Genomic DNA, 24,908 nt, shown 5'->3' with positions numbered 1-24,908 from the left:
CCTGTGGACATCCACTCTCACTTCCTCAACCTCTCTCAATATCCACCCATTTATTGAGTACTCCGTAGCTTTGTTTGCCGTCCCCAAATGGATTAACTCTCACTTCTCTGAATTGAATTCCATCTGCCACTTTCCCACCCACTCAACCAAACCACAGATATCATTCTGGAGACAACAGACACCCTCTTCACTATCAACTACACGGCCAATTTTCATGTCATCTGCAAATTTCCCAATCAAGCTTCCCATTTTTAAGCCTAAATCATTAATATATATACAACAAACAGCAAGGGGCCCAACAGTGAGCCCTGTGGAACACCACCGGAAACCGTTTCCATTCACAAAAACCATCCAGCAACCATTACCCTTTGTTTCCTGTCGATGAGCCAATTTTTAATCCAACTTTCCACATTTCCCCTGCATCCCATGGGCTTTTACTTTTCTGACCAGCCTGCAATGTGGGGCCTTGTCAAATACCTTACTACCTTCATCAACCCTCATTACTTCCTCAAAAAATTCAACCTTCCCCTAACAAAACCAAGCTGACTATCCCTAATTAATCCATTCCTTTCTAAGTGACAGTTTATCCTGTGTCTCAGAATTGATTCGAATAATTTGTCCGCCACTGAAGTCAGGCTGACCAGCCTATAATTTTCTGGCCTATCCCTCACACCCTTTTTAAATAATAGCACAACATTCGCAGACCTCCAATCCTCTGGTACCTCACCTATATAAAGTGCGGATTGGAACTTGATCCTCAGAGCTGCCGCTCTTTCCTCCCTGGCATTCTTTAACAACCTGGGATACAATCCAGCCCTGGTGATTTATCCACCTTCAAGGATGCCAGTCCCTCCTGTACTTCCTCTCTCTCATTATGCTTATTGTATCTAATATTTCACAATCCTCCTTTTGAACCAGAGTGTCTACATCATCCCTCTCCTTTGTGAAGACAAAGGCAAAGTACTCATTAAGAACCCTGTCCACATCATCTGCATCCACGCATAAGTTACCTTGTACATGTCCGATTAACCCAACCCCTTCCTTAGTTATCCTCTTGTCTTAGTGTACTGATAAAACATCTTTGGGTTTTCCTTGATTTTACCTGCCAATATTTTTTGCATATCCTCTCTTTGCTTTCCTAATTTCCTTTTTTACTTCACCCCTGTACTTTCTATACTCCTCTAAGCTTTCTACAGTATTAAGATTTTTGCAACTTGTCATAAGCTTTCTTTTTCTGCTTTATCTTAGCCTGCGTGCTTTTGGATAACCAGGGGTCTCTAGATTTGGCAGTGCCACTCTTTTTCTTTCTGGGGACATGTCTACACCGTGCCTGCAGAATCATGCTTTTGAATGCCTTCCGCTGATTTTCCTTAAGTAGCTGTATCCAGTCCACTTTGGCCAAATCACTTCGCAGCTTCGTAAAATTTAGCTTCCCCAAACTTAGAACTTTTACTCCTATTCAAACTTTGTCCCTTTCCATAATGATGCTAAATCTAACCGTACTGTGATCACTATCTCCAAAATGGTTATCCACTGTTACTTCATTCTCTTGCTCTGCTTCATTTCCCTAAGTCTAAATCTAGAATTGCGTTGGGCTCTTGTTGGGCTTGTTACCTACTGGCTAAAAAAGTTTTCTTGAATGCAGTTCAAGAATTTTGTGCCCTCTGTGCCTTGCACACTGTTCGTATCCTAATTGATATTAGGGTAGTTGAAGTCCCGAGCTATTATTGCCCTGTTGTTTTTGCACTCAGAAACTTGCCTACATATTTGCTCTTCTATCTCTCTCTCACTATCTGGGAGTCTATAATACACTCCCAGCAGTGTGCTTGCTGCTTTTTTATTTCTGAGCTCAACCCATGTGGCCTCATTTGATGATTCATTTAGTATATCATCCCTCCTCACAGCTGTAATTGGGTACACCCTCATCTTTTTCAGTCCCCTCTTTATCCTGCCTGAACACCCTATATCCAGGGGTATAGCCCCTCTTTAAGCCAAATTTCCATTGTAGCAATGGTATCATGTTGCCATGTGTCTGTGCCCTCAGCTCATCGGCTTTAATTGCTATACTCTTAGCATTTATATATATATACCTATCATCAAAAATTCACATGCTGTATACTTTTTAACTTTTTGCAACTTTTTATATTATATAATATGCCTTGTTCATCAAAATTCTGACTATGCTGCAGTAAAATTTGAAAAGCAAACTTACCTCAACATATAGCACAAGCTGTGGGTTTAGATATAATGCCAATTTATGATCAGGTGATGCACAAAACTACTCACCAATAGCATAGACATGTGGTGACAGAGTGCCCAAGGACTTCCCTTTGTACTTTTGAATGGACTCTGATGAGTACAATTTAGGTAGGTCGAAGTATGGGTTCACTGCTATAAGGATGTTAGCTACATAAGTCTGCAAGGAAACACAGAACGAGGCATGTGAACTACGTTGAAAATTCACTCAAGCACTGGCTTTCATCTTACAGAACTCAGTAAATCCAGACTGGTCAAGAAGCAAGTTAAAATTCCTACAAGACAGAATGTTGTAACATTTGAAACAGAGGTTCAAAGTTCTAAAAAAAAATCAAAGCCATATTTGAATACTAAAAACTAATTTTTGTTTCCAAAAGGAAAATACCTGCCACTTAGTTGAATCATAATCTCTCAATTATATAACAGGAGATGTCTCCAAGCTTACTGGAATCTTTCAACCCCACAAAACCCGCTGTTTCCCCATCCCCCTTTGTTACTATGTTATACTGCTAATTAAAGATCCCAGGTAGTAGACATTTGTCCAGAGAGATGTTGAAGAGCAATTCTTACACCCAGAGGGTGGTTGGGGTCTGGAACTCTCTGCCTGAGCACATAAAAAAAAAACTAGAATATGCACTTGTAGTGCCATAATCTCCAAGACGACGCACCAAGAGCTGGAAGGTGGGATTAAGCTGGATAGTTCTTTACAGGCAGGCACAGATGCAATGGGCCAAATGGCCTCCTCCCGAGTCACAAATTTTCTCTGCTTCATGCTGTTAACAGTGTGCAAATCAAGCAGCAAGATCAAGGGATGAAAAGATACACCATGTGTTGCAAATCTCCAGAACTTGCTGATCAATTCACAATGCCCCACGGTTTGCTTCACACAAATGTTATCTTTCCCTTAGCCCCTGTTATTCTTAAAAAAAAAATTGTATTTGCACATTATTTGGACATTAAGGTTCATAACAGTGTGATTTGACTCTAATTCAGCTTCCATCTCTGTCGTGCCTGTTGCTTTCTCAATCTTTAAGTCCCACTGGTTAAGGAGACACATTATTGATCCGGTCATTCATTGAGATTCCAATTGACCTGTTGCCCTCATCGCCCATTATCAACTCGCACGTCAAGCAAGATGCAGTGCAAATTAGATTCAAGCTAGAGGGTGCAGGAGAAATCCTGTATGCCCCACCCCACAGCCTAGCAAGATTTGACCTGACCACAAAATTCAATCCACCTGCTGAAAGTGATGACCAAAGATGGCATTAAGTTTAGGGTGGGTCACAAACCAAGGGAGGGAAACAGAAAATTTATGGCACATTGTGCCTGTGCCATTTCTTCAGGCAGCAGGCTGGCTGTGATGGAGTTCAAGAAAGCAATCTTTTACATCCCCACCTTTATCACAAAACTTATATAATCCTCTGTAACCAAAGGCAGTTTTATTCGAATATTTAAGCCAATAATTTTAAGTATCCTTTTCCTCATCCAAATGTTCCAAACTCTCCTTTTCTATCAGTATGTGATGCATTTCTTCATGACTAGGACTCTGGAGGAGTGGGGGTTCAGTCAATCGACCGGTAACTGATGCTTTTAGAGGTGCCAGATGTCAGGAGAATAATGGTGAATGCCACTTACCCACATTAGTGCACTTCAGAGGAGCTTGGCTCCCAAACTGGATACCCGATTGTTCATACAGGTACAGGCAGGTTGCACCCTTTTGACAAATAAGCATCTGTGATGCCCATAATGCCAGACATCTTGAAATGCAACCCGACTTCAACCCATAAAATTTCTCTTCCACCCCTTTTTTTTGTATAGCCATCAGTTAGTCAGGTCATTCATGATTATCAGCAGCACAAAATAAAATTGCTGATTCTGAATATCTCCATCTTTGCATTTAAGCGCCCTTCACTTAAAAATGGAACAAAAAAAAAGTCAACGCTGTCGTTCAGAATTCTGTACGTGCAAAATCTCAACACTGAGACTGGTCACAATTTACAATCAATACTAGGTCAGTGTTCAAGATTAGATTGAATAGGTGGTCGAAGGCAAGCAGAGTAATGAAATACAAGAAACAATGCTGACACATGAGATTCAGACTGTTTCCTGCTTATAACTTCCGTGACAAGTCCAGGATCTTTTAGAAGTAGGACAGCACTGGATAGATGTTAATGCAGACCACTGATGCAGGAAACTTTCTATATATTACAAATATATGGAAGTGTCTCATAATTTTGCATAGTGCTTATAATTGTGTAGAAAGCTAGCATATAAGGTGGCAACCTGTTTCAGCCCACTTTATTCCTGAGGCATCAAGCCAGGTGAAAGAGCTTTTCTTTTCGACATCATAAAGCATTTGATTTAGAATACATATATCGAAAATTTCTTAGAAGCCCAGGCAGAGATGCTCTTTTCCTCATAAGCAGTTCAGGGTTCAGTGAAGGTCTGATATTCTAAGTCACCGGTATTGCTAACACATTTGGAAGATGCACTAAATTCAATGCATCTTCACTGTAACAAGTTTAGGCCCAGCAGCTACTGGTTCTAGTTAAAAGCAAAATGCTGCGGGTGCTGGAAATCTGAAACAAAAACAGAAAATGCTGGAAAGACTCAGCAGGTCTAGCAGCATCTGTGGAGAGAAAAAAAAAGAGTTAACGTTTCGAGTCTTCTTCAGAGCTAAAGAGAAGTAAAATGTGATGAAATTTATGCTGTTTAAGGTGGGGGCGGTGGGGTGGGGGTGGAGCGGATGAAGCTGGATAGAAGGCCAGTGATCGGTGGAGGCAAAGGCTAGATTGCCAGAGATGTCATAAACAAAAGGACAAAGGGGCGTTAATTATATTGGTGCTGGCTAAAGGAGGTGCTGATGGTGGTGTTAAGACTGGTTCTAGTTACTGTCTAAAAATGTAAAAAAAAGTCATATTTCAAGTTATTTTTTCATAACCATGTCAATTTCTGAATGTCATCACGTTTTCAAAGCTACAATTTACAAAGAGCACACTACTTTACAGCTGGCTGCAGAGCAGAGCAATCAGGTCCAAATCTTGCCTACATCAGTCGAGTGCAGGTGAACTAAGCAAAGGGAAAAAGCTGGACAAGAAATTACTTCAGTCCTGTACTGAGGGAGTGATGCACAGTCAGCGGCTATTCTTTAGATGAGGTGAGCTCTCAAGTGGATGTAAAAGATCCTGTTGCACTATTTCAAAGAGGAGCAGGGAATTCTCCACCATGACCTGGCCAATATTTCTCCCTCAACCAAATGACTAAAACTAATCATTTGGTTATTATGCTGATGCTATGTGACTTGCAGTGCACAAATTGGCTGTTGCGTTTCCCATGTTACAACCATAACAGCACTCCAAAGAAAGCTTTTTTGGCTGTAAAGCACTTTGAGATGTTCTAAGTCACGAAAGGTGCAACATAAATGCAAGTATTTCATTTTCATCTATGCTTTTATCTTTTCCAGGTCCTGGACATGCAATGCTATCTTTCGGTTTTAAACAATTTAAATAACCTTAGAATTGCTCTTCCCCTTGGCTGCTGTATGGTCTCACTGTGTATCTGGTGAATAAAACAATTTTCAGACTCCTCCAGCCAGACTCCCAGCTTTCATCCTCTATCCTCCAGCTCATCTAAAACTCTGTTCCCTGGATCCTCTCCTACTCCAGTACCACTCAAGTATTACCACAAATCTAGAAGTCCTCAAATTTAACTTTTTCATCTGTGTGTTTAAATTCCTTCCTGGTCCTGCCACTTGCCATCTGTTACCCCTTCAACCCAACTACACGACCCAAAGTTTCCATGGTTCTAACTCTGACCTTTTGTGCGTAAATTCATCCCTAACCCATCCCAGTTGGCAGTAGTGTGTCAAATTCCCTGTCTAAGCCCCTCTGACTGCCTCTGCTCCTTTAAGACCCTCCTTAAAACCTACTGCTTCAACAAAAGATTTTAGTCACACATCCTAGAATCTCCTGCATTGGCTCAAAGTTCATTTATTTCTGATTACCCTTATTAAATGCCTTAGAATGTCATCCTTCATTCAAGGTGCAGCATGAATGCAATTTGATTTTGTTTCATTGGTCTGTACAGCCAGCTTGAGTGGTTCAGCATGCTGGGAAAGGCCAGAAATATCAGGTGTACAATATTCACCACAGATAACGCAGTAAAAGTTGAACGTCCAAGGACCAGCCTATGAAGCAAAAGGACCTTGTACCTCGTTAAACAAATTTTGGGAGGCTGATGCTAAAATGGCATCTGTGCAAAATTCCAACAATATGTTGTATAGCAGTGCTCTCCCTATACTTCCATTGTAAAACCTAGACCTTCAGTGCATAAGCAGTGCCCCACAGGCATAAACATGTTTGTGAGGTAGTGCAATAATTTCTCCCTATGCCGGCAGCTTACTAGCTGTAGTATGGCACAGGTGCATGGAGCCATGTCAGTATATTTAGAGGACCAGAAAGGAAGCCAGCGTGGCAACATGTGCCATCTTCTCACAGTACACCAAAAGCAGGGTTCAGTGACAAACTATTAGTTACAGCATGAGGAGAATGCACTTATTATTTAGATTTCAGATATGGACTAAAATCTCAGAATAAATCAGGACACTAAGATATCACTCCTAGTAAATTTGCAACACTCATACTAACAGAGATCTACACATCCTGGCTCCAGAACACCAATTATTATTTTAAACAATATACACCACGCCACAAATAGCCACCCCAGCTCTGTAATTCACGACTTGACACCCTTCATGCCAGCAGCTTTAGCTCTGAAGAGCACACAAGAGAAACAAAGATCTTCTCGGGTGAAATGGAGGAGTTAACATAAAGGCCTAGCATTGAACATGCTGACTTCAGAAAATACAGCTTCTCTTCTCCTAGGGTACAATTATAGTTATCTTTTTAAACCAGCACAAAATCGTCTCCAGCAGGCTTTGCACATAAATGAGTGAAATGGGAGATTGACACAGCATTTTGCAGCAACCACAAGTCGGTGCTGCCAACATCACTCCTCCTTTAAATGAAAACTTAGAATCATTTTTAGAAAGTGACATTTAACCTGAAAGTTTACATTAAACATTTAGTGCTGAAACCCTGCCACTACTAATAATTTGAACCACTATTTTAAAACTAGACATGAATGCTAACCATCTGCTAACAATAGAGAAATGCACTCAGCTAAGAATTTAATTTATTAATTATTCATTCACAGTGACCCACCAACTTCCTTAGCTTGTTTCTTAATTTAAAAAAGGACATTTTATCATTCAATAGATTTTCAAAAAGAGATGCTCTCAAATTGTCATGCCCAGTTAAGTGGCCTAGTTTAAGTGCTGCTCAACAACAACTGGCGACTGGTATGGACATTATATGAAAGAGCTGTGTGACTGAATAGAGCCTCAAACGATGGACGACTGAAGAAAAATACATGGAGCCAAACAGTATACAATAAGAAAGTATACTCTGGTTTCTCTTCAGATCGTATAAATCTTTCACCTTTTACCAAAGATTTCCGTGGACAGGAGCACTCAGTTTAAACGGATTTTTTGTGGCCCTGCTCTAGTGGGGCTAAAAAGAAAAGTATAGAAGCTGTAGTGCCTCCAAATCCCATTGGTGGAGGGGTGGGGGCAGGGATAGGGGAGAGGGGGGGAAACAGTATCCATAAAGCTCTTGGATTTCTTCTGCTCTCCAGCTGTCATTTGTTGGTGTAGAATAAGGGACATCCCTGTCAGTTCAAGAGGCCTAATTAAGCACAATTAAGCAACATGATACCAGGACAACAACTTAATGAAGCCCTCTAGAAAAGAGGTTTATTAAAAGAAGCAGCCACTATGTGTGTTTGAAATAACAAATAGATGAATTATAGGGGCAATAGATCTTATAGCAATCTATTAATAATAAAATTGCACCTAGTATTATGCACAAATGCATGCCAGCCATCTGCATTTGATACAAAGCACTCAGCAGCTCTGGAGACCTGGTCTGTGTCAGCATTCGTGGATGAAATTCAGTACAGAAAACAGTGCTTCTAGATCTAGTGTCCAAACTTAGGAAAATTATTAGTGAGAAATAGTACTGGAGAAATTAATAGGACTTAAAGTCAAATCTTCTGGAGCTGATGGCCTGCATCCTAGGGGTTAAAAGAGTTACCCATGGAGGTATTGCATCAGTTTTGATCTCCAGAATTCCCAAGATTTTGCAACAGTCCTCATGGATTTGAAGGTAGCAAATGTAACCTCACTATTCAAGAAAGGAGAGAGCGAGAAAACAAGGAACAATGCACCAGTTAGCCTGACATCAAGTAGCAGAGAAAATATTAGAATTTATTATTAGAGAAATGGTAATGGAGCAAATTGAAAATCTCAAAATGATTCGGCAGAGCCAGCATATATTTATGAAAGGGCAATAATGTTTGACAATTCTGTGAAGAGCTTTTTGAGGATGTATCTAGTAAGATAAGAGGGAACCAGTGGATGTAGTGTATGTTTTCAAAAAAACATTCAATAAGTTGCCACAAAAGGTTACTACACAAAATTAGAGCTCAAAGCATTGGAAGTTTATATATATGAGAATGTATTGAGGATTGGTTAAAGAACAGAAAAGAGAGAAGGCATAAATGGGTCATTTTTGGGTTGGAAGACAGTAGCTACTGGGGTACTGCAGGGATCAGGACTTGGGCCTCAGCTATTTACAATCTATTTCAATGGCTTAGGTGAGGGAACCAAGTGTAATTTATCCCAAGTTCGCTGACTATACAATGTTAGCAAATTGTGGGAAAACGTGACGATATCCCCTTTGGAAGTATGAAAAGAAAAACCAGAATATTTTTAAATGGTGAGAGACTGAGAAATGCAGATATACAGAGTGACGTGGGTGTCCTTGTACTTGAATCACAAAGTTAACATGCAGGTACAGCATGCAATTAGGAAAGCAAATGATAGGCCATAACTTCCAATTAGCATTGCAAGCTGCTGGGCCATAGAAATTAGAAGAAATAAAAGCACACTTACCTGATCTTGAAAATTGTGTTGCCACTTCTGTTCGCCGGAGCGACTTGGGGCCTGCATCGAAAGATTCCTTGCAGGCCCCAGCGAAGCCTAGATCCAGCGTATTCAAGGAGGCCACACCCCCTTTTTTTTACAGCACTTGCTGCTGTAAAGCAGGTAAGTTTAAAGGGCCAGGAAAATTGACAGGCCAGGGGGAAGGTAAGTGTTTTAAGGTAAGTAGATAAGATTTGGGGGGTCCAGGGGTTGGGGGAGGGAGGGGGGGGCTGTCCGGAGGTCACGGGAGGGTATCCAGTGGGATCAGTCTGGGTCTTTACAATAGTTTACCCAGAGGTTAGAAGAGGTTTTAATTCTTCTAACTTTTTCTGGGTAACTATTGGTATAGCCCCGGCAGAACCATCCGAGGTTTGCAATTTAAACCGCATTTTCGGATGGTTCCCAGCGCAGCGCAATTGTCCAGAGGAAGTTAGCACTTCTGGGCAACTGCTGTGCAAACCTTGCCTGGGAACTTCCCAGAGGGATTCCCCAGCATATCTTTGGGGAACCCCCCAAATTCGACACTGGGGAGCGCGGAAGTTAGGGGCCGATGTGTTAACCTTTATTATTAAGGTGATGGAGCATAAAACTGAAGAAACTTCTTCCTGCAATTGTACAAGGCCTTGATGGGATCACACCTGAAGTAGTGTGTAGAGTCCTTGTCACCTTCCCTAAGGAAGGCTATATTAACCATGGAGGGAGTGTAATGCTGCTTCAGCAGGCCAGTTATACGAGTGGATTTTCCTATGAGGAGAGATTGAACAGATCAGGCCTATATTCCCTGGAATTTAGAACAAGAGGCGATCTCATTGAAATATTTAAAATTCTTAAGGGGCTTTACTGAGTACGAGCTGCAAGGGTGTTTCCCATATCTGAGGCATCTAGAACAAGGAATCCCAACCACAGAAAAAGGGGTCGGCCATTTAAGACGGAGATGAGGAGAAATTGCTTGAAATAGTTATGAATCTTTGGAATTCTCTATTCCAAAGGGCTGTGGAGGTTCAGTCTTTGAATATATTCAAGACAGGGATCAATAAATTTTAGGGTAATATGGGAATCATGGGATATAGCAAAAGAACGGGAAGATGGAGTTGAGATAGTAAATTAGCAATAATGGTGGAGCAAGCTCGAAGAACCAAATGGCCTACTCCAACTCCCATTTTATATGTTATTAACTTACAGGGCAGCCCTTGTCCTCTATGTCGGGAAGATTTAGCCAGAGAGCAGAGAAAATGCTAGGGGTTTAAGGGAAAGGCTGTTTATAATGGGGTTTGACAGCCTCTCTCCCCTCCACAACACTCAGTCCTCAGTCCAATTTCTATTTTCCGTAATCCTTCCACTGCATTTGAGTTGCTGCTCCCCTTCCACCCTGCTTCCAGATTGTCCAGGAGTCTCCAAGAATTGACCACCTACCTCCACAGAAAAGCTGGCAACTAAAGGAGTGGTGTATTTTTTATGCACAGCCCCTTCTCCTCCACAGCCCTTAGCCTCTTAATCATTCACCTTATCCATTGCCCCATTATTGGTAGCCGTGTTTTTAGCCACCGAGGTCCTAAGGTTAAAACAGGGGTACAAGGGTGCTATCTGGTACAGGTGTGCAAAGGATGTCAAGTTAAGAAGAGCTCATGGTGTTGGGGTAATATATTAGCATGGACAGAGGATGGGTTATCTAACAGGAAATAGACAGCAAGGATGAATGGGTAATTTTCAAGTTGGAAAACTGTAATTCGTGGAATGCCACAGGGATCTGTGCTGGGGCCTCAACTATTTACAATCTACAATTAATGACTTAAATGAAGGGACCGACTGTACTGTAGCCAAGTTTGCTGATGATACAAAAATAGGGAAGAAAGCAAGTTGTGAAGAGGATACAAAGAATCTGCAAAGGAATATAGATAGGTTAAGTGAGCGATCTAAAATTTGGCAAAATAGATTATGTGAGAAAATGCTAGACTGTCCACTTTGGTAGGGGGAATAGAAAAGCTGAATATTATTTAAATGGAGAGAGAGTGCAGAATACTGCAGTACAGAGAGATCTGAGTGTCCCCCTCAAACATGAATCACAAAAAATTAGCATGCAGGTACAGCAAGTAATTAGAAAGACAAATGTTAGCATTTATTGCAAGAGGAATGGAGTATAAAAGTAGAGATATCCTGCTACAAGTATACAGGGTATTGGTGAGACCACAGCTAGAGAACTGTGTACAGTTTGGTCATCTTATTTAAGGAAGGATATACTTGTATTGGAGGTAGTTCAGAGAGGTTCAAGACGTTGATTCCTGGGATGAGGGGTTTGTCTTATGACCAAAGGTTGGGCCTATCCTCATTGGAGATTAGAAGGTTGAGAAGTGATCCTATTGAAACATATAAAATTCTGAGGGAGTTTAACAGGATAGATGCCAAGAGGGTGTTTCTCCTTATGGGGGAATCTAGAACTAGGGGGCATAGTTTCAAAATAGACATCTTCCATTTAAGGCGGAGATGAGGAGTAATTTCTTCTCTCAGAGGGTTGTTAATCTTTATATATCTCTAATCCAGAGGCTGGGTCATTGACTATATTCAAGGCTGAGTAAGAGATTTTTGAGCTACAAGGGGGTCAACAGTTATGGAGGGCAAGCAGGAGGTAAGTTAAGTTATCAGCCGTGATCTTATTGAAGCAGGAGTAGGTTATTTGGCACCTCTGCAGACTCAAGAGGCCAAATGGTCTATTCCTGGTCCTATTTCTAATCTTCTAAAATTGAGGGACAAGAGGGACAAAAGGTTGGGGGAATGAGTGACCAAGGAAAGGAAGAGAGGGAACATTATTTTATTCATTCTTAACATGTGTTTACCATTGACTTATCCAGAGGTTACTCTCCATCCCGAGTTGCCCTGAGAAGCTGCTGACGGGCCACCTTCTTGAACTGCTGAGTGTACGATGGTTTTAATTTTTTCATATTCATCAGTTGATACAAATGTTTAAAAGCAGACAGCTAGCATGCCCCAATTTCAAAGTAAAAATATCCTACATTTTCCAGGGAAGCCCACCCTAAAAAAGTGTGTGAATAATTGGAGTATTGGGGGTAACAAGTGCCACACATGAATAAGGTATGCATAATTCCAAATTTGCTCTTTATAAGACTGACAGGAATAATTGCGCAGGGTTTAGGATCCTCTATTTGTTATTAGCTCATTTTTATTGTTTTTAAGATTGATCAACAAAAACTCTGTCTCCTGGTCATAGATTTCTTGCAGTTACTAAGAAAAATTTATTCCCAGTGGCAAATAGAGCAAAGTTCAATAAATTTTAGCACAAGTTCCTTTTGAGCTGAAAGAAATGGAAAGCCATCATATAAATTTATACAGTATAAGTAGCAGCATAACTCAAAATTCTCAGGCAGACACCTCCCCCTAGAAAATAGCTTTTCAACATTGGGATTCCCTCTCAGACACACATGTACTAATATTTTGCTTTTTCTCCAATAAAAGTTTGTTTTACCTGCAACTTAAGTTATGATTTCCATATATTGCTCTAAAAAAGATTAAAGAGTTAAATTATGAGGATAGGTTGTTAAATTATGAGGATAGGTTGAAATGACAACTTCTCTTGTGTAGAAGATGAAGATCTAATTGAAGTGTTTATGCTAAAGATACACAGAAATTATTTCCTCTGCTGGGAAGTCCAGAGCAAGGAGCATAAACTTAAAATTAGAGCTAGGTCATTCACTGGTGCTTTCAGGAAGTGTTTCTTCAGCACAATAGGTTGGGGAAATCTGGAACTCTGTCCCAAAAAACGCTGTTGAGGTCAGGTCAATTGAGAACTTCAAAACTGAGATTGTAGATTTTTTTGTTAGGCTATGGAACCAAGGCAGGTAGATGAAGTTATGATGCAGATTGCCCAGTATTTAGTTGAATGGTAGAACAGGCTCGGGGAGATGAATAACCTCTGCCTGTTCTTATTATTCCCACTGTTGTAGGATTCTGGGTCTCTCTCAAACTGGCAGCTTTTGTCCGTTTGACATATTCAAATTCTTTACCCCAGAAAGCAATAGAGACTGGGTCGTTGAATACATTCAAGACTGAGTTAAAGAGATTTTTAATGAACAAGGGAGTCAGGGGTTATGGCAGGCAGGCAGGAAAGTGAAGTTAAGATTACAATCAGATCAGCCATGTTCTTGTTTGAATGGCAGAGCAGGCTCCATGGGCCAAATGGCCTACTCCTGCTGCTATTTATGTTTTTAAAGTTTGCCCTTACATGTACATATGATGCTTTATCCGTTGGTATACAAATAGTCACAGGACAAAAACTCATCAAATCACAATGGGTGGTGAGAAAAGGAACAGAAAGTAGTGCACTTTTGTTGGCCTTTTGCAATCTGTGCAAGCATAAATCTTCTGAGGATGGATATAACATTTTAATACTAGAAGGAGAAGATAATTACAACTTTTCTTTCAACATATTTCAACTATATATACCCAGTGACTCTGCAATTTGGTATGTTGGGATACAAGTATAATGCTGCTATCAAACCACAAAAATGAAACCACATGTCTAAAAAGTCCACACTGCATTCATAAAACGCCCCACCCCCAAGCAAAAACAGAAACAAACATCATACATAGATACTGCCAGGACACACCAGTCCTGGTAACATCCAGAGCAAGTAAGCAGCCATACAAACAGTGACCAGAACAGAATACTGAGAGATACAATGGACTTATAAATGTTGACATTTCCTCAGAAACTGAAAAAAATCCATTTAACAACTTCCAACACCACTCAAAATAGTTTCTCTCTCACTAGGAAAAAGTGTTGATATGAGCTCTGATTATCCAGAATCACATATCTCGATTTCCATTGATTCCAGCACTTCATGGTCAAGTCTATAACTTCTGACACAAAGTCACCTTGGTCTCATCACAGGTCCTAACTGACATTGTACTACATTCATAACACTGCAGAAACAACAAAACTGCTGCCGCCTTTCCCAACCTCAAACCCCCTCAATCCAGCAGAAGCATCATGCGATAGACAGAGCCAAGCAAATCCACAACCAATGGATCAAATCAAAGATCTGCGGTGCTGCCACATATAGTTCCGGAATGGTGGAGATCAATTAAACAACTCACTGGAGGAGGCGGCTCCACAAATAACCCCATCTTCAATGATGGGGGAGCCCAGCACATGTGGGCAAAAGACGAAGCTGAAGCATTTGCAGCCATCTTTAGCCAAAAGTGCCAAGCAGATGATCCATGTTGGCCTCCTCCTCAGGTCAGATGCCAGTCTCCAGCCAATTTGATTCGCTCCATGTGATATCAAGAAACAGCTGAAGGCACTGATTCTGCAAAAGCTATAGGTCCTGACAATATTCCAACAATAGTACTGAAGACTTGTGCTCCAGAACTTGCCACACCCCTGGCCAAGCTGTTCCAGCTACAGCTTGTACAGCTACAACACTGGCATCTACCCGACAATGTGGAAAATTGTCCAGGTATGTCCTGTAAACAAAAAGCAAGGCAAATCCAACCCAGCCAATTGCCGCCCCATCAGTCTACTCTCGATCATCAAAATGATGGAAAGGGTCATCGACAGCGCTATCAAGTGACATTTACTCAGCAATAACCTGTTCACTAACACTCAGTTTGGGTTCCACCAGGGCCACTCAGCTCCTGACCTCAGTACAGCGTCCAAACATGGACAAAAGAGCTGAACTCGTGAGAATGACTGCCCTTGACATCAGGGCAGCATATGACTGAGTGTGGCATCAAGGAGCCCTAGCAAAACTGAAAACAATGGGAATCAGGGAGAAAACTGTCCATTGGTTGGAGTCATGTCTAGTACAAAGGAAAATGGCTGTGGTTGTTGGAGGTCAATCATCTCAGTCCCAGGACATCGTTGCAGGAATTCCTCAGAACAGTGTCTTAGGCCCAGCCATCTTCAGCAGCTTCAATGACCTTCCCTCCATCATAAGGTCAGAAGTGGGGATGTTCACTGATGATTGCACAATGTTCAGCACCATTCACGATTCACAGATAGTGAAGCAGTCCATGTCATATGCAGCAAGAACTGGACAGCATTCAGGCTGGGCTGAGTAACATTCGCACCACACGTGCCAGGCAATGGCCATCTCCAACATCCTTGACATTCAATGGCATTATCATCGCTGAACCTCCCACTAACAGCATCCTGGGGGTTGCCATTGGCCAGAAACTGAACTGGATCAGTAATATAAATGCCGTGGGGCTACTAAAGCAGGCCAGGGATTGGGAATTATGTGGCAAGTAATGCACTTCCTGACTCCCCAAAGCCTGTCTACCATCAACCAGGCACAAGTCAGGAGTGTGATGGAATACTCTCCACTTGCCTGGATGAGTGCAGCTCCCACAACACTCACAAAGGTCAACAAAGAAGCCTGCTTGATTGGAACCCCATCCACCACTATTCATTTCCTCTACCACTGATGCACAGTGGCAGCAGTATGTACCATCTACAAGATGTGCCACAGCAACTCACTAAGGCTCCTTCCACAGCACCTTCCAAACCCATGACCTCTACTATCTAGAAAACCAAAGGCAGCAGATACACGGGAATGCCAGCATCTACAAGTTTTCCTCCAAGCCACACCATCCTGATTCGTAACTATATTGCCGATCCTTCACTGTCAATGGATCAAAATCCTGGAACTCCCTTTCCAACAGCACTATTGGTGTATCTACACCACATGGACTGCAGTGAAGGCTGGCCTAGCCAGCAACAAGCACACCCCATGAACGAATAAACAAAAAACCCATGCACATCCCCATCAATTCTTCTACTAGCTGTAAAGTTTACCTTTAGCAGTAAAGAGGGGAAGAGGCCTAAAGTGGCTAATCATTTACCCTCTTGGGCAAACAGAAAAAGTATGGGCATCTGAACTAAATGGTTGTAGGAACACAAACATTAAATACTGGGCTCTAGAGCAATGGGCTGAATAGTGCTAAAGAATATGGAACAGAAACACAAAATATAATTGAAAATAATTATCCAAATGGGCAACAACCCAAGAGCTCATTGTTAGTTTCCACTAATTATCTTTCCTATGACTTGTTTTTGTGAAGCACCAATAAATAAAAGTCCAATCAAGCATATGAGGCAAAGCTAAAGGAAATAGTTTATACAAATGCACACAAAAGGCAGCAAAAATCTGGAACTCTGTTTCCTCTCCCCAAAGGCTGTGGATGCTCAGATGATGGACTTTCAATATTGAGATGGATAAGATTTTTGTTAGCCAAGAGTATCAAGGGATATGGGAAACAGAGTTGAGGTGCAGATCTGCCATGATCCAATTGAATGGCAGAGCAGGTTTGAAAAACTGAACATCCTATTCCTGCTTCTATGGAAGTGTCTGCAATCAGGTCTCTATGTCATGTTAGGGTGGCATCATGAGATTCTTTTTTTCTTTGTTCATGGGATGTGGGCATCACTGGCTAAGCCAGCATTTACTGTCCATCTCTAAATGCCCTCTAAACAAGGGCAGTTAAGAGTCAGCCACATTGCTGTGGGTCTGAAGTCACACGTAGGCCAGATCAGGTAAGGCAGATTTCCTTCTCTAAAGGACGTTAGTGAACCAGGTGGGTTTTTATGACAATCGGGATCATCAGACTTTAAATTCAAATTTCACCATCTCCTGTGGTGGGATTCAAACCCAGGACCCCAGAGCATTACCCTGGTCCAGTGACACTACCACCATGCCACCGCCTCCCTGTGTGGTACATTTTTGGATACATAACTTTAGGAACTTTTTGGAGTTTGAATAAGCTCACATTACTCACATATATTTTGTCTTTGCTATAGCGAACTCGGATATTGTTCAGGAGAGTAGCTTCATTTAAATACATAAGGCCACCTGGAAGAAAATACGAAAAGAAACTGATGAGTTCAAGCAAAGTAGTGCAATATAACATATGTCAGCTGTGGCTTTTAGTTAATGTATATCAATAACTGGAATTCAATGCTTCAGCAATTGATTCAAAGAATCCAATATCTGCATCACAGGTTCCTGCATGAAAACAAAGAATGTCTTCAACAGACGGCATGGCAACCCAATAAGTTGGATCCTGCTAGGTGTCCTTTCCAAAGGAAATCGACAAAAGCAACTCTACCTAAATTCCATTGGAATATTAATTCTCACCACCTTGATGTGTGCGGCAACACCAGAAATCTGGCTCAAGCTGCCAATTACACATATTGCATTAATAAATCTTTACATTGACTTGAATGTCTCTTTTTAAGTTGTGAAAAATCTCCAAATTCTAGTTTTTTATATTCACAGTTATACAGTGACAAGAAGGTAGGTTTCCATGTGGCTATCAGACATGCTTGTCATTTTGGGGTAACTAAGAGCTATTGAATGATGTTCCTGATTTGGTTTGAGAAAACTCATCCTTAAAATTTATAACCACAAAGGAAGTGGTTCTGACCTCCGCTTCAAAACAAAAATAGATTTTAAAAGGATTTTCTCAGATTAAGTACAGCACAGAAAGAATGGTCAATGGAAATTCATGCATGAAATACAGCAAGCAAAACTTAGAAAATGTCTATCCTGAAGACAAACATAGTGAGACTGTCACCCTAGATGTGTTAGAATATGTTGGCAAATAACAGTGAAAACATCTCAAAATATCTAAACTAATCCCTCAGTGTTTGTTACTTCATGGCCAGCATTTGTCAGCATCCAAGGAGTTTAAAAATCTTGCAAAAATGTAAGTGCAACCACCCAATTTGTACATTTTGCTTAGCTTAATCAACTTGCTTTTGTAAACTGCTTTAACACGAGATTCCGAGCAGACTGTAACTAGGTCAAATGTGACTTGCTGAACTTGTACCATTTGATATCAAGAATCAGCTGAATGCACTAGATAACGCAAAGGCTCTGAACCCTGACAACATCTCGACTTAGTACTGAATATGTGTGCCCCTGGCCAAGCTGTTCCAGTACAGCTACAACACTGACATGTGGAACATTGCCCAGGCACCATAAATCGCAGTGTATAAGTCAACCTTTGAAACCTCAAGAAATCTTTCCAAAAATGGGGTTTGACTTATACGTCGAGTATAAAATGTGAATTGCAAGTGTTGGTGCAGATGGTGACCATTTTAAAATGTGAAAAAAACATAACAGCAATTCAAAATGAAATTAATGTGACATGTTTTATTGAATGATTTAATTCTACAAGATTACCTTTAACCACAATCAAAGTATTTTAAAAACCTTCAAATTCATTGTCTTCAGCATCTGACACAAAAAATTCATCACATTCATTATGAGTCACTTTGGCTAAGGCATCATCGTATGGATCCCACTCTGGATCAAATTTGGCGCAGTTTCAGAATCATCCCTCCACAACAAATTATCTTCCTCTCCATCCATTGAATTAATTGATTGCATTTTCTGAACAATCTGATGACAGTTTGTGTATTAATAGCATCCCATGATTTGATGAAGAAACCAAACAAAACATCATGCGGAGCAGTACGCACATTTTCACTCTTTGAGAAAGCGGTTTCTCTTTCAACCATCCACCTCATTCCATTCAGCGTGAACATATTCCTTGAATGGCTTGTTGAGGCACGCATCAAAAGGTTGAACTATGGACATTGGACCCCTCCCCCCAGGTATAACTGCAATTTGCGTGTTATTTCTTCACAGGTGCCTCTTGATCTCATTGGTTATATGGATCTGAACACTCTAATAAGCTGTGTTCTTTGTATAGGCCACTGGGACACCAATTCCACACATTATTGATCTACATCTTCACTCCATCATTGTTCATCTAACTGTTATCAAGGACATGCACAAAAATTCCAGCAGGGAAGTTGATTTTCAGCATGGTTTTACATTTGAAAATTACCATAGGCTTTAATTTTGTTCCATCGACTATGAAAGCTGGTATCATCGTAAATCATGCCATCTTATATCCTGTGGTTTTCACTAGGAGTGTTTTCAAACCTTTCCACTCTGCAGTTTGGCAGCTGGGCATATCGAAATTCATGGGTGTTTCACTCATGTTACCCATGTGGCATAATGGGCACCTGTGTTTTTGCCATTGTCTGATGTTGAATCACTGGAAACTGGGAATTTTAGCATTGAGGTCTCTTGACAGTCTGAGCAATTTTGGTCCTCTGCCACAATACTAGATATTTTCATTCCATAAAATGGCTATGCCAACTAGCTGCTGCTCCAAAATCTTTGCTGGTCTTGAGGGTTTGATTTGGTCCACTTAAGTGTGTGTATGCACATGGTATTTTTAGTGACGATGTAACCATTCTGACAATTTGAACATCCATTCTGATGCATGCTTGAAGGCCAGGCCAGTGGCTGGTCCCTGTTCTCATGCCACATTTGGTCTTGAGCATTTTCTTCACGGTGGATTCCTCCTTCTTCCATTCGCGCATCAATTTTTCACTAATACCAAATGTCCTTGGTGCAGCACAGTTATCTGACATATTAGCAAAATGTTATGACTGTTAATTTGAAACCAACTTCATACTTCAATCTTTTTGCTGGGGCCCCCATTTCTCTTCGCCATTTGCTATGCGCAATCTGCTCTGTGTGGGTGCGTCTTAAACTCCACCACATCTTAGCAACCATTTCACCTGCTTGATCCCATGCACCGACTTATAAGGTGAGTAAAATATGCATTTCTGAGATGTAAAATTGAGGCCGACTCCTGATACGAGTATACTTCTTAGCAGAAGGGGAGGGTGGGGGGGGGTCAACTTATCTGCTGAGTATACACTCAAAGATGACTTTTGGCACAGAAAAAATAGGATAGTCTTATGTGCCGGGTCTACTGAGAGGCAAAAACAGGTCAAGTCCAATCCAGCCAATGACTGCCCTGTCAGTCTGCTCTCAATCATCAGCAAAGTGATGAATTTGTTGTTGACAATGCTATCAAGTGGCACTTGCTCAGCAACAACCTGCTCACTGGTTGGATCTGCCAGTGCCACTTGGCCTCATTAAAGCCAAACATGGACAAAAGAACAGAACTCAAGGGGAGAGTTGAGTGTGACTGCATGAATGACATCATTTGACGGAGTGTGGTATCAAGCAGACCTGGAAAAATTGACATCAATGGGAATCTGAGGAGAAAACTTTCTACTGGGTGGAGTCATATCTAGCAGAAAGGAAGATGGAATGGTTATTGGAAAACAATCATCTCAACCCCAGGACATTTCTGCAAGAGTTTGTCAGGTTAATATCCTTAGCCCAACCATCTTCAGCTGTTTCATTACTGGTCTTCTCTCCATGATAAGGTCAGAAGTGGGGGATTTTCACTGATGACTGCACAGTGCTCAGTCCCATTTGTGACTCCTCAGATACTGAATCAGTCCATGCCCATCTGCAGCAAGGCCAGGGCAACAATTGGGCTGATAAGTGATAAATAGCACTTGCCCCACAAAAGTGCAAGGTAACAACCATCACAAGCAAGAGAGAGTGTAGCCATCTCCCCTTGATGTTTAATGGCATTACCATCACTGAATCCACCACCAACATCATCTTAGGGCTTTTAGATCAGTAACTTAACTGGATCAGCCATATAAACACCACGCCTTCAAGCACAGCTCAGAGGCTGGGAATTCGGCAGCAAGTAATGCGTCTCCTGACTCCTGAAAGCTTGCCCATCTACAAGGCACAAGTCAGGAGGGTGATGGAATACTCTTTACTTGCCTGGACGAGCATGATTTCAGCAACACTCAAGAAGCTCGACACCATCTAGGACAAAGATTTCTCCTTGAAACACATTTCCACTGACTTACCCAGCAGTGTTCTTTTGAGCTCTCCCTTGGATGCAGAAGTTCAAAGACATTGCTTGCTCAACCTGGGCAATTTGCTGTGGGAAAGACTGGAATTCCATGTTTTGGAGCTCTTCCACCGCCTTAAACATCCACTCTCTCCACCACAGGCTAACACAGGCAGCAGTGTGTCCCATCAAGTTGTACTGGAGCAACCCACTAAGCCTCCTTCAATAGCACCTTCCAAATCCATGACCTCTGCCACTTAGAAAGACATGGGAAGACCACCACCTGGAAGTTCCCCTCCAAGCCAAACACCACCCTGACTTGAAACTATACTGCCATTCCTTCGCTGTCGCTGGGTCAAAAACTTGGAACTCCCTGCCCAACAGCACTGTGGGTTTACCCACACCAGATGGACTTCAGCGGCTCAAGGCTGCAGCTCACCACCACCATCTCCAGGGAAATTAAGGATAAGCAACAAATGCTGGCCTTGCCAGCAATGCTCACCTCACAAGCAGAAATAAAAAAAGAGCTCCAAAACATGGAATTCCAGTCTTTCCCATAGCAAATTGCCCAAATTGAGCAAGCAATTTCTTTGAACTCCTGCATCCAATGGTGAGTTCAAGAGAAGACTGTTGGGGAAGACAGTGGAAATGTGTTTAAAAGGTGCACTGCACTAATCATTTCATGCAAATTTGGATTGATATGGTATGTCATGATGCTGACCCAACAACACTCATCCCTTGCATTATCTTCCTAATGCACCATTAACTCTTGTGATACTGCTCTAATTGTCATCTTATATAGAAAGATACAAAGATTTACCACACAAGAGGTTACCATTTGGCCCATTTTATCTGTGCTGGCTGTAAAAGACCTATCCAGTCCAATCCTACCTGCCAGCTCTTTGGCCCATGGCTCTGTAGGTTAAGGCACCTCAAGTGCATACCCAGGTACTTTCATCCTTTCAGTAGAGTGTTCTAGTCTGCTACCAGCCTCTGAGTAAAAAGATTACTGCTTACCTTCCCTCTAATCCTTCCACCAATTCCTTTTGACATCTCCAAGGGAAATAGGCTCTTCCTATCCACTCTATTTAGGCGCCTCAATGTTATACACCTCAATTAAATTTCCCCCTCAACCTTCTCTATTCAAGTGTAAACAAACCCAGTCTTTCCAATCTTTCCTCATAGCTTAAACTCCTCATTCCTGACAACATCCTCACAAACCTCTTCTGTACCCTCTCCAGTACGATCACATCCTTCCTGTAATACTGTAACCAGAACTGCATGCAGTACCGTAGTTGTAACTAGTGTTTTATACAGCTCTAGCATAATCGCCCTCATCCTTGGTCAATAAAGTATCCCATGTGCCTTCTTGACCACTTTATCTAACCTTCGGGATGTGTAGGCACAGGTTTTTTTTTATTTGCCCTTGTGACCAGCTCAAGGGCAATTAGGAATGGACAATAAATGCTGGCCTTGGCAGTGACACTCTCAAAACAAAACCCAAGGTCCCTCCATACTTCTCAGGAGCCTATCATTTATTGAGAATCCCATTACTTAGTTTGCCCTCCCAAATGCAATACCTCACAATTCTCTGGATTACATTTCATTTGCCACTTTTCTAATGAGACCATTGATACTTTCCTCACTGTCAAATACATGGCCAATTTTTGTATCACATGAAAACTTCTCAATCATGCTTCCTACACTCAAGTCTAAATCACTGATATATACCATGAACAGCAAGGACCAAGTACTGAGCCCTGCTGAACCCCACCAGAAACAGCCTTCCATTCAAAGACATACAAGTCAACCATAACCTTTTGCCTCCTGCCAATGAATCAATTTTGACCCAACTTGCCCCTTGGATCCCACAAGGTTTTTATTTTCTGACCAGCCTGAAAGTGAGACCTTGTCAAAAGCCTTGTTAAAATTCAGACTAGATCAAATATGCTACCCTTATCAACTCATCTTGTTACTTCCTCAAAATTTCAAATCAAGTTAGTCAAACATTACCCTTAACAAATCCATGCTGACCATTCTTTATTAATATGCCGCTCTGAATAACTTTTTATACTGTCTTTCATGAATTTTTCCAACAATTTTCCCACCACTAAGTTTAAGCTGCCTGGCTTTTAGTTACTCAGGTTATAACTTCCTCTCTTTTTAAACAGATAAAATATGAGCTGCTGTCCAGGATAATTCCTGTAGACAGAGGGGATTGGAAAATGATAGTCAGAACCTCGGCTATTTTTTCTCTTGCTTTCCTTGGCAGCCTTCAGACACATTTCTTTCTTGAGGGCTGACAGGACCTTTTAATCTCTCTGATGTTGTGGAGGGTACATTCAACAGCACCTCCCAAACTCATGGCCACCACTACCTACAACAATAAGGGCAGCAGGTGTATGGGGAATTCCATCACCTCTAAGTTCCCCTCCAGTCACATACCAGCCTGACTTGGACAATGACTGTTATTTCATCATTCAAAATCCTGGAACTCCTTACCTGACAGCACTGTCGAAGTACTTCACTGACTGCAAAGGTTCAAAAAGGCAGACCATCACTGACTTTCCAAAGACAATCAGGAATGGGCAAGAAATACTGACCTCGCTAGCCATGCCCATAGCGCAAGAATTAACAAAATTAATAAAAAACGCTACAGAAGATTTAAACTAATCTTGATTAATCTTAAATTTTTTCCAAGGAGGCTTAGCCTTTCACCAGCTTTTTAAGTTATTCTTGAATGTATAGCTACCCAATATTGTAAATAGCTAAAACAAAAACAGAATTACCTGGAAAAACTCAGCAGGTCTGGCAGCATCGGTGGAGAAGAAAAGAGTCGACGTTTCGGGTCCACATGACCCTTCAACAGAACTGAAGTATAGTTAGGAGAGGGGTGAAATATAAGCTGGTTTAAGGTGGGGGGGGCGGGGGGAGAGAAGTTGAGGGTGGGGTGGTTGCAGGGACAAGCAAGCAGTGATAGGAGCAGATAATCAAAAGATGTCACAGACAAAAGGATCAAAGAGGTGTTGAAGGTGGTGATATTATCTAAGAAAAGTGCTAATTAAGAATGGATGGCAGGACACTCAAGGTACAGCTCTAGTGGGGGTGGGGTGGAAAGACTGACAAGGTATTAGTTGTAGATTTAAAAATAATGGAAATAGGTGGGAAAAGAAAAATCTATATAAATTATTGAAAAAAAAAACAAAAGGGAGGGGGAGGAAACAGGGTGGGGATGGGGGGAGGGGGAGTTTAAGATCTAAAGTTGTTGAATTCAATATTCAGCCCAGAAGGCTGTAAAGTGCCTAGTCGGAAGATGAGGTGCTGTTCCTCTAGTTTGCGTTGGGCTTCACTGGAACAGTTTAATTGTAAATAGCTAGCTCATCAAATGCCGACATTTTGAAATTGTAAAAACAACTTGGCAACTTAAGCTATTTACAGCAATTTCCTGATGCACAATAAAACGGCTGAAAATACAATGGTTTAAGCTTTTAATGTACGAAGCAGAAATGCAACATTACAGTTCCCACTTTTAAAGGGCAAGAGTCTCTCTTCCAATCCCATGAAACACCAATTACACTGGAAATCTGCTGCGAGCAGCAAGTACAAATCTGACTGAAATAACTTTAACAATAACTTCATATCAGTATGAATTAAGTCAGGAGAAAGCTGATGCCTGCTAAACCTTGATTAATGGGAATTAGGCTTGCACATCTATGGATTTGATTGTGCAGACACAAGAGGGCGGAAACATCATTCATCTTTCCCAATACCATTACTTCATAAAACTAACAGCACATACCACAAGGCAGTCTGGTATCCATGCTGATTTCTAAACACCTTCACTCTA

The 24,908-nt window shown here is 41.4% G+C and overlaps 1 protein-coding gene and 1 non-coding gene across 7 annotated transcripts in view; one reads left to right on the top strand and one right to left on the bottom strand.

The window, feature by feature from the left end:
• Nucleotides 1-24,908, bottom strand: part of myo6a (myosin VIa) — a 261,840-nt gene that overhangs the window by 114,832 nt on the left and 122,100 nt on the right. For all 6 annotated transcript variants that reach the window (XR_013578664.1, XM_078556763.1, XM_078556762.1 and 3 more), the window contains exons 4-5: nucleotides 17,090-17,163; nucleotides 2,287-2,416 (exon numbers count right to left, since the gene is read on the bottom strand). Coding sequence is in view for 5 of the 6 variants with exons in the window: in XM_078556763.1 (XP_078412889.1) it covers nucleotides 2,287-2,416; nucleotides 17,090-17,163 (204 nt within the window). In the remaining variant the exon portion in view is untranslated. The remainder of the gene's footprint in view (nucleotides 1-2,286; nucleotides 2,417-17,089; nucleotides 17,164-24,908) is intronic.
• Nucleotides 7,717-7,827, top strand: LOC144690207 (U5 spliceosomal RNA). Its single transcript, XR_013578808.1, has one exon. It is a non-coding gene; the product is annotated as a U5 spliceosomal RNA (small nuclear RNA).

The sequence above is a fragment of the Cetorhinus maximus genome, chromosome 14 (assembly GCF_964194155.1).
Source record: "Cetorhinus maximus chromosome 14, sCetMax3.hap1.1, whole genome shotgun sequence".
In the NCBI taxonomy this organism is placed as follows: Eukaryota; Metazoa; Chordata; class Chondrichthyes; order Lamniformes; family Cetorhinidae; genus Cetorhinus; species Cetorhinus maximus.
The sequence above is the reverse complement of the archived record's forward strand: the minus strand, read 5'-3'. Positions and strand labels throughout refer to the sequence as shown.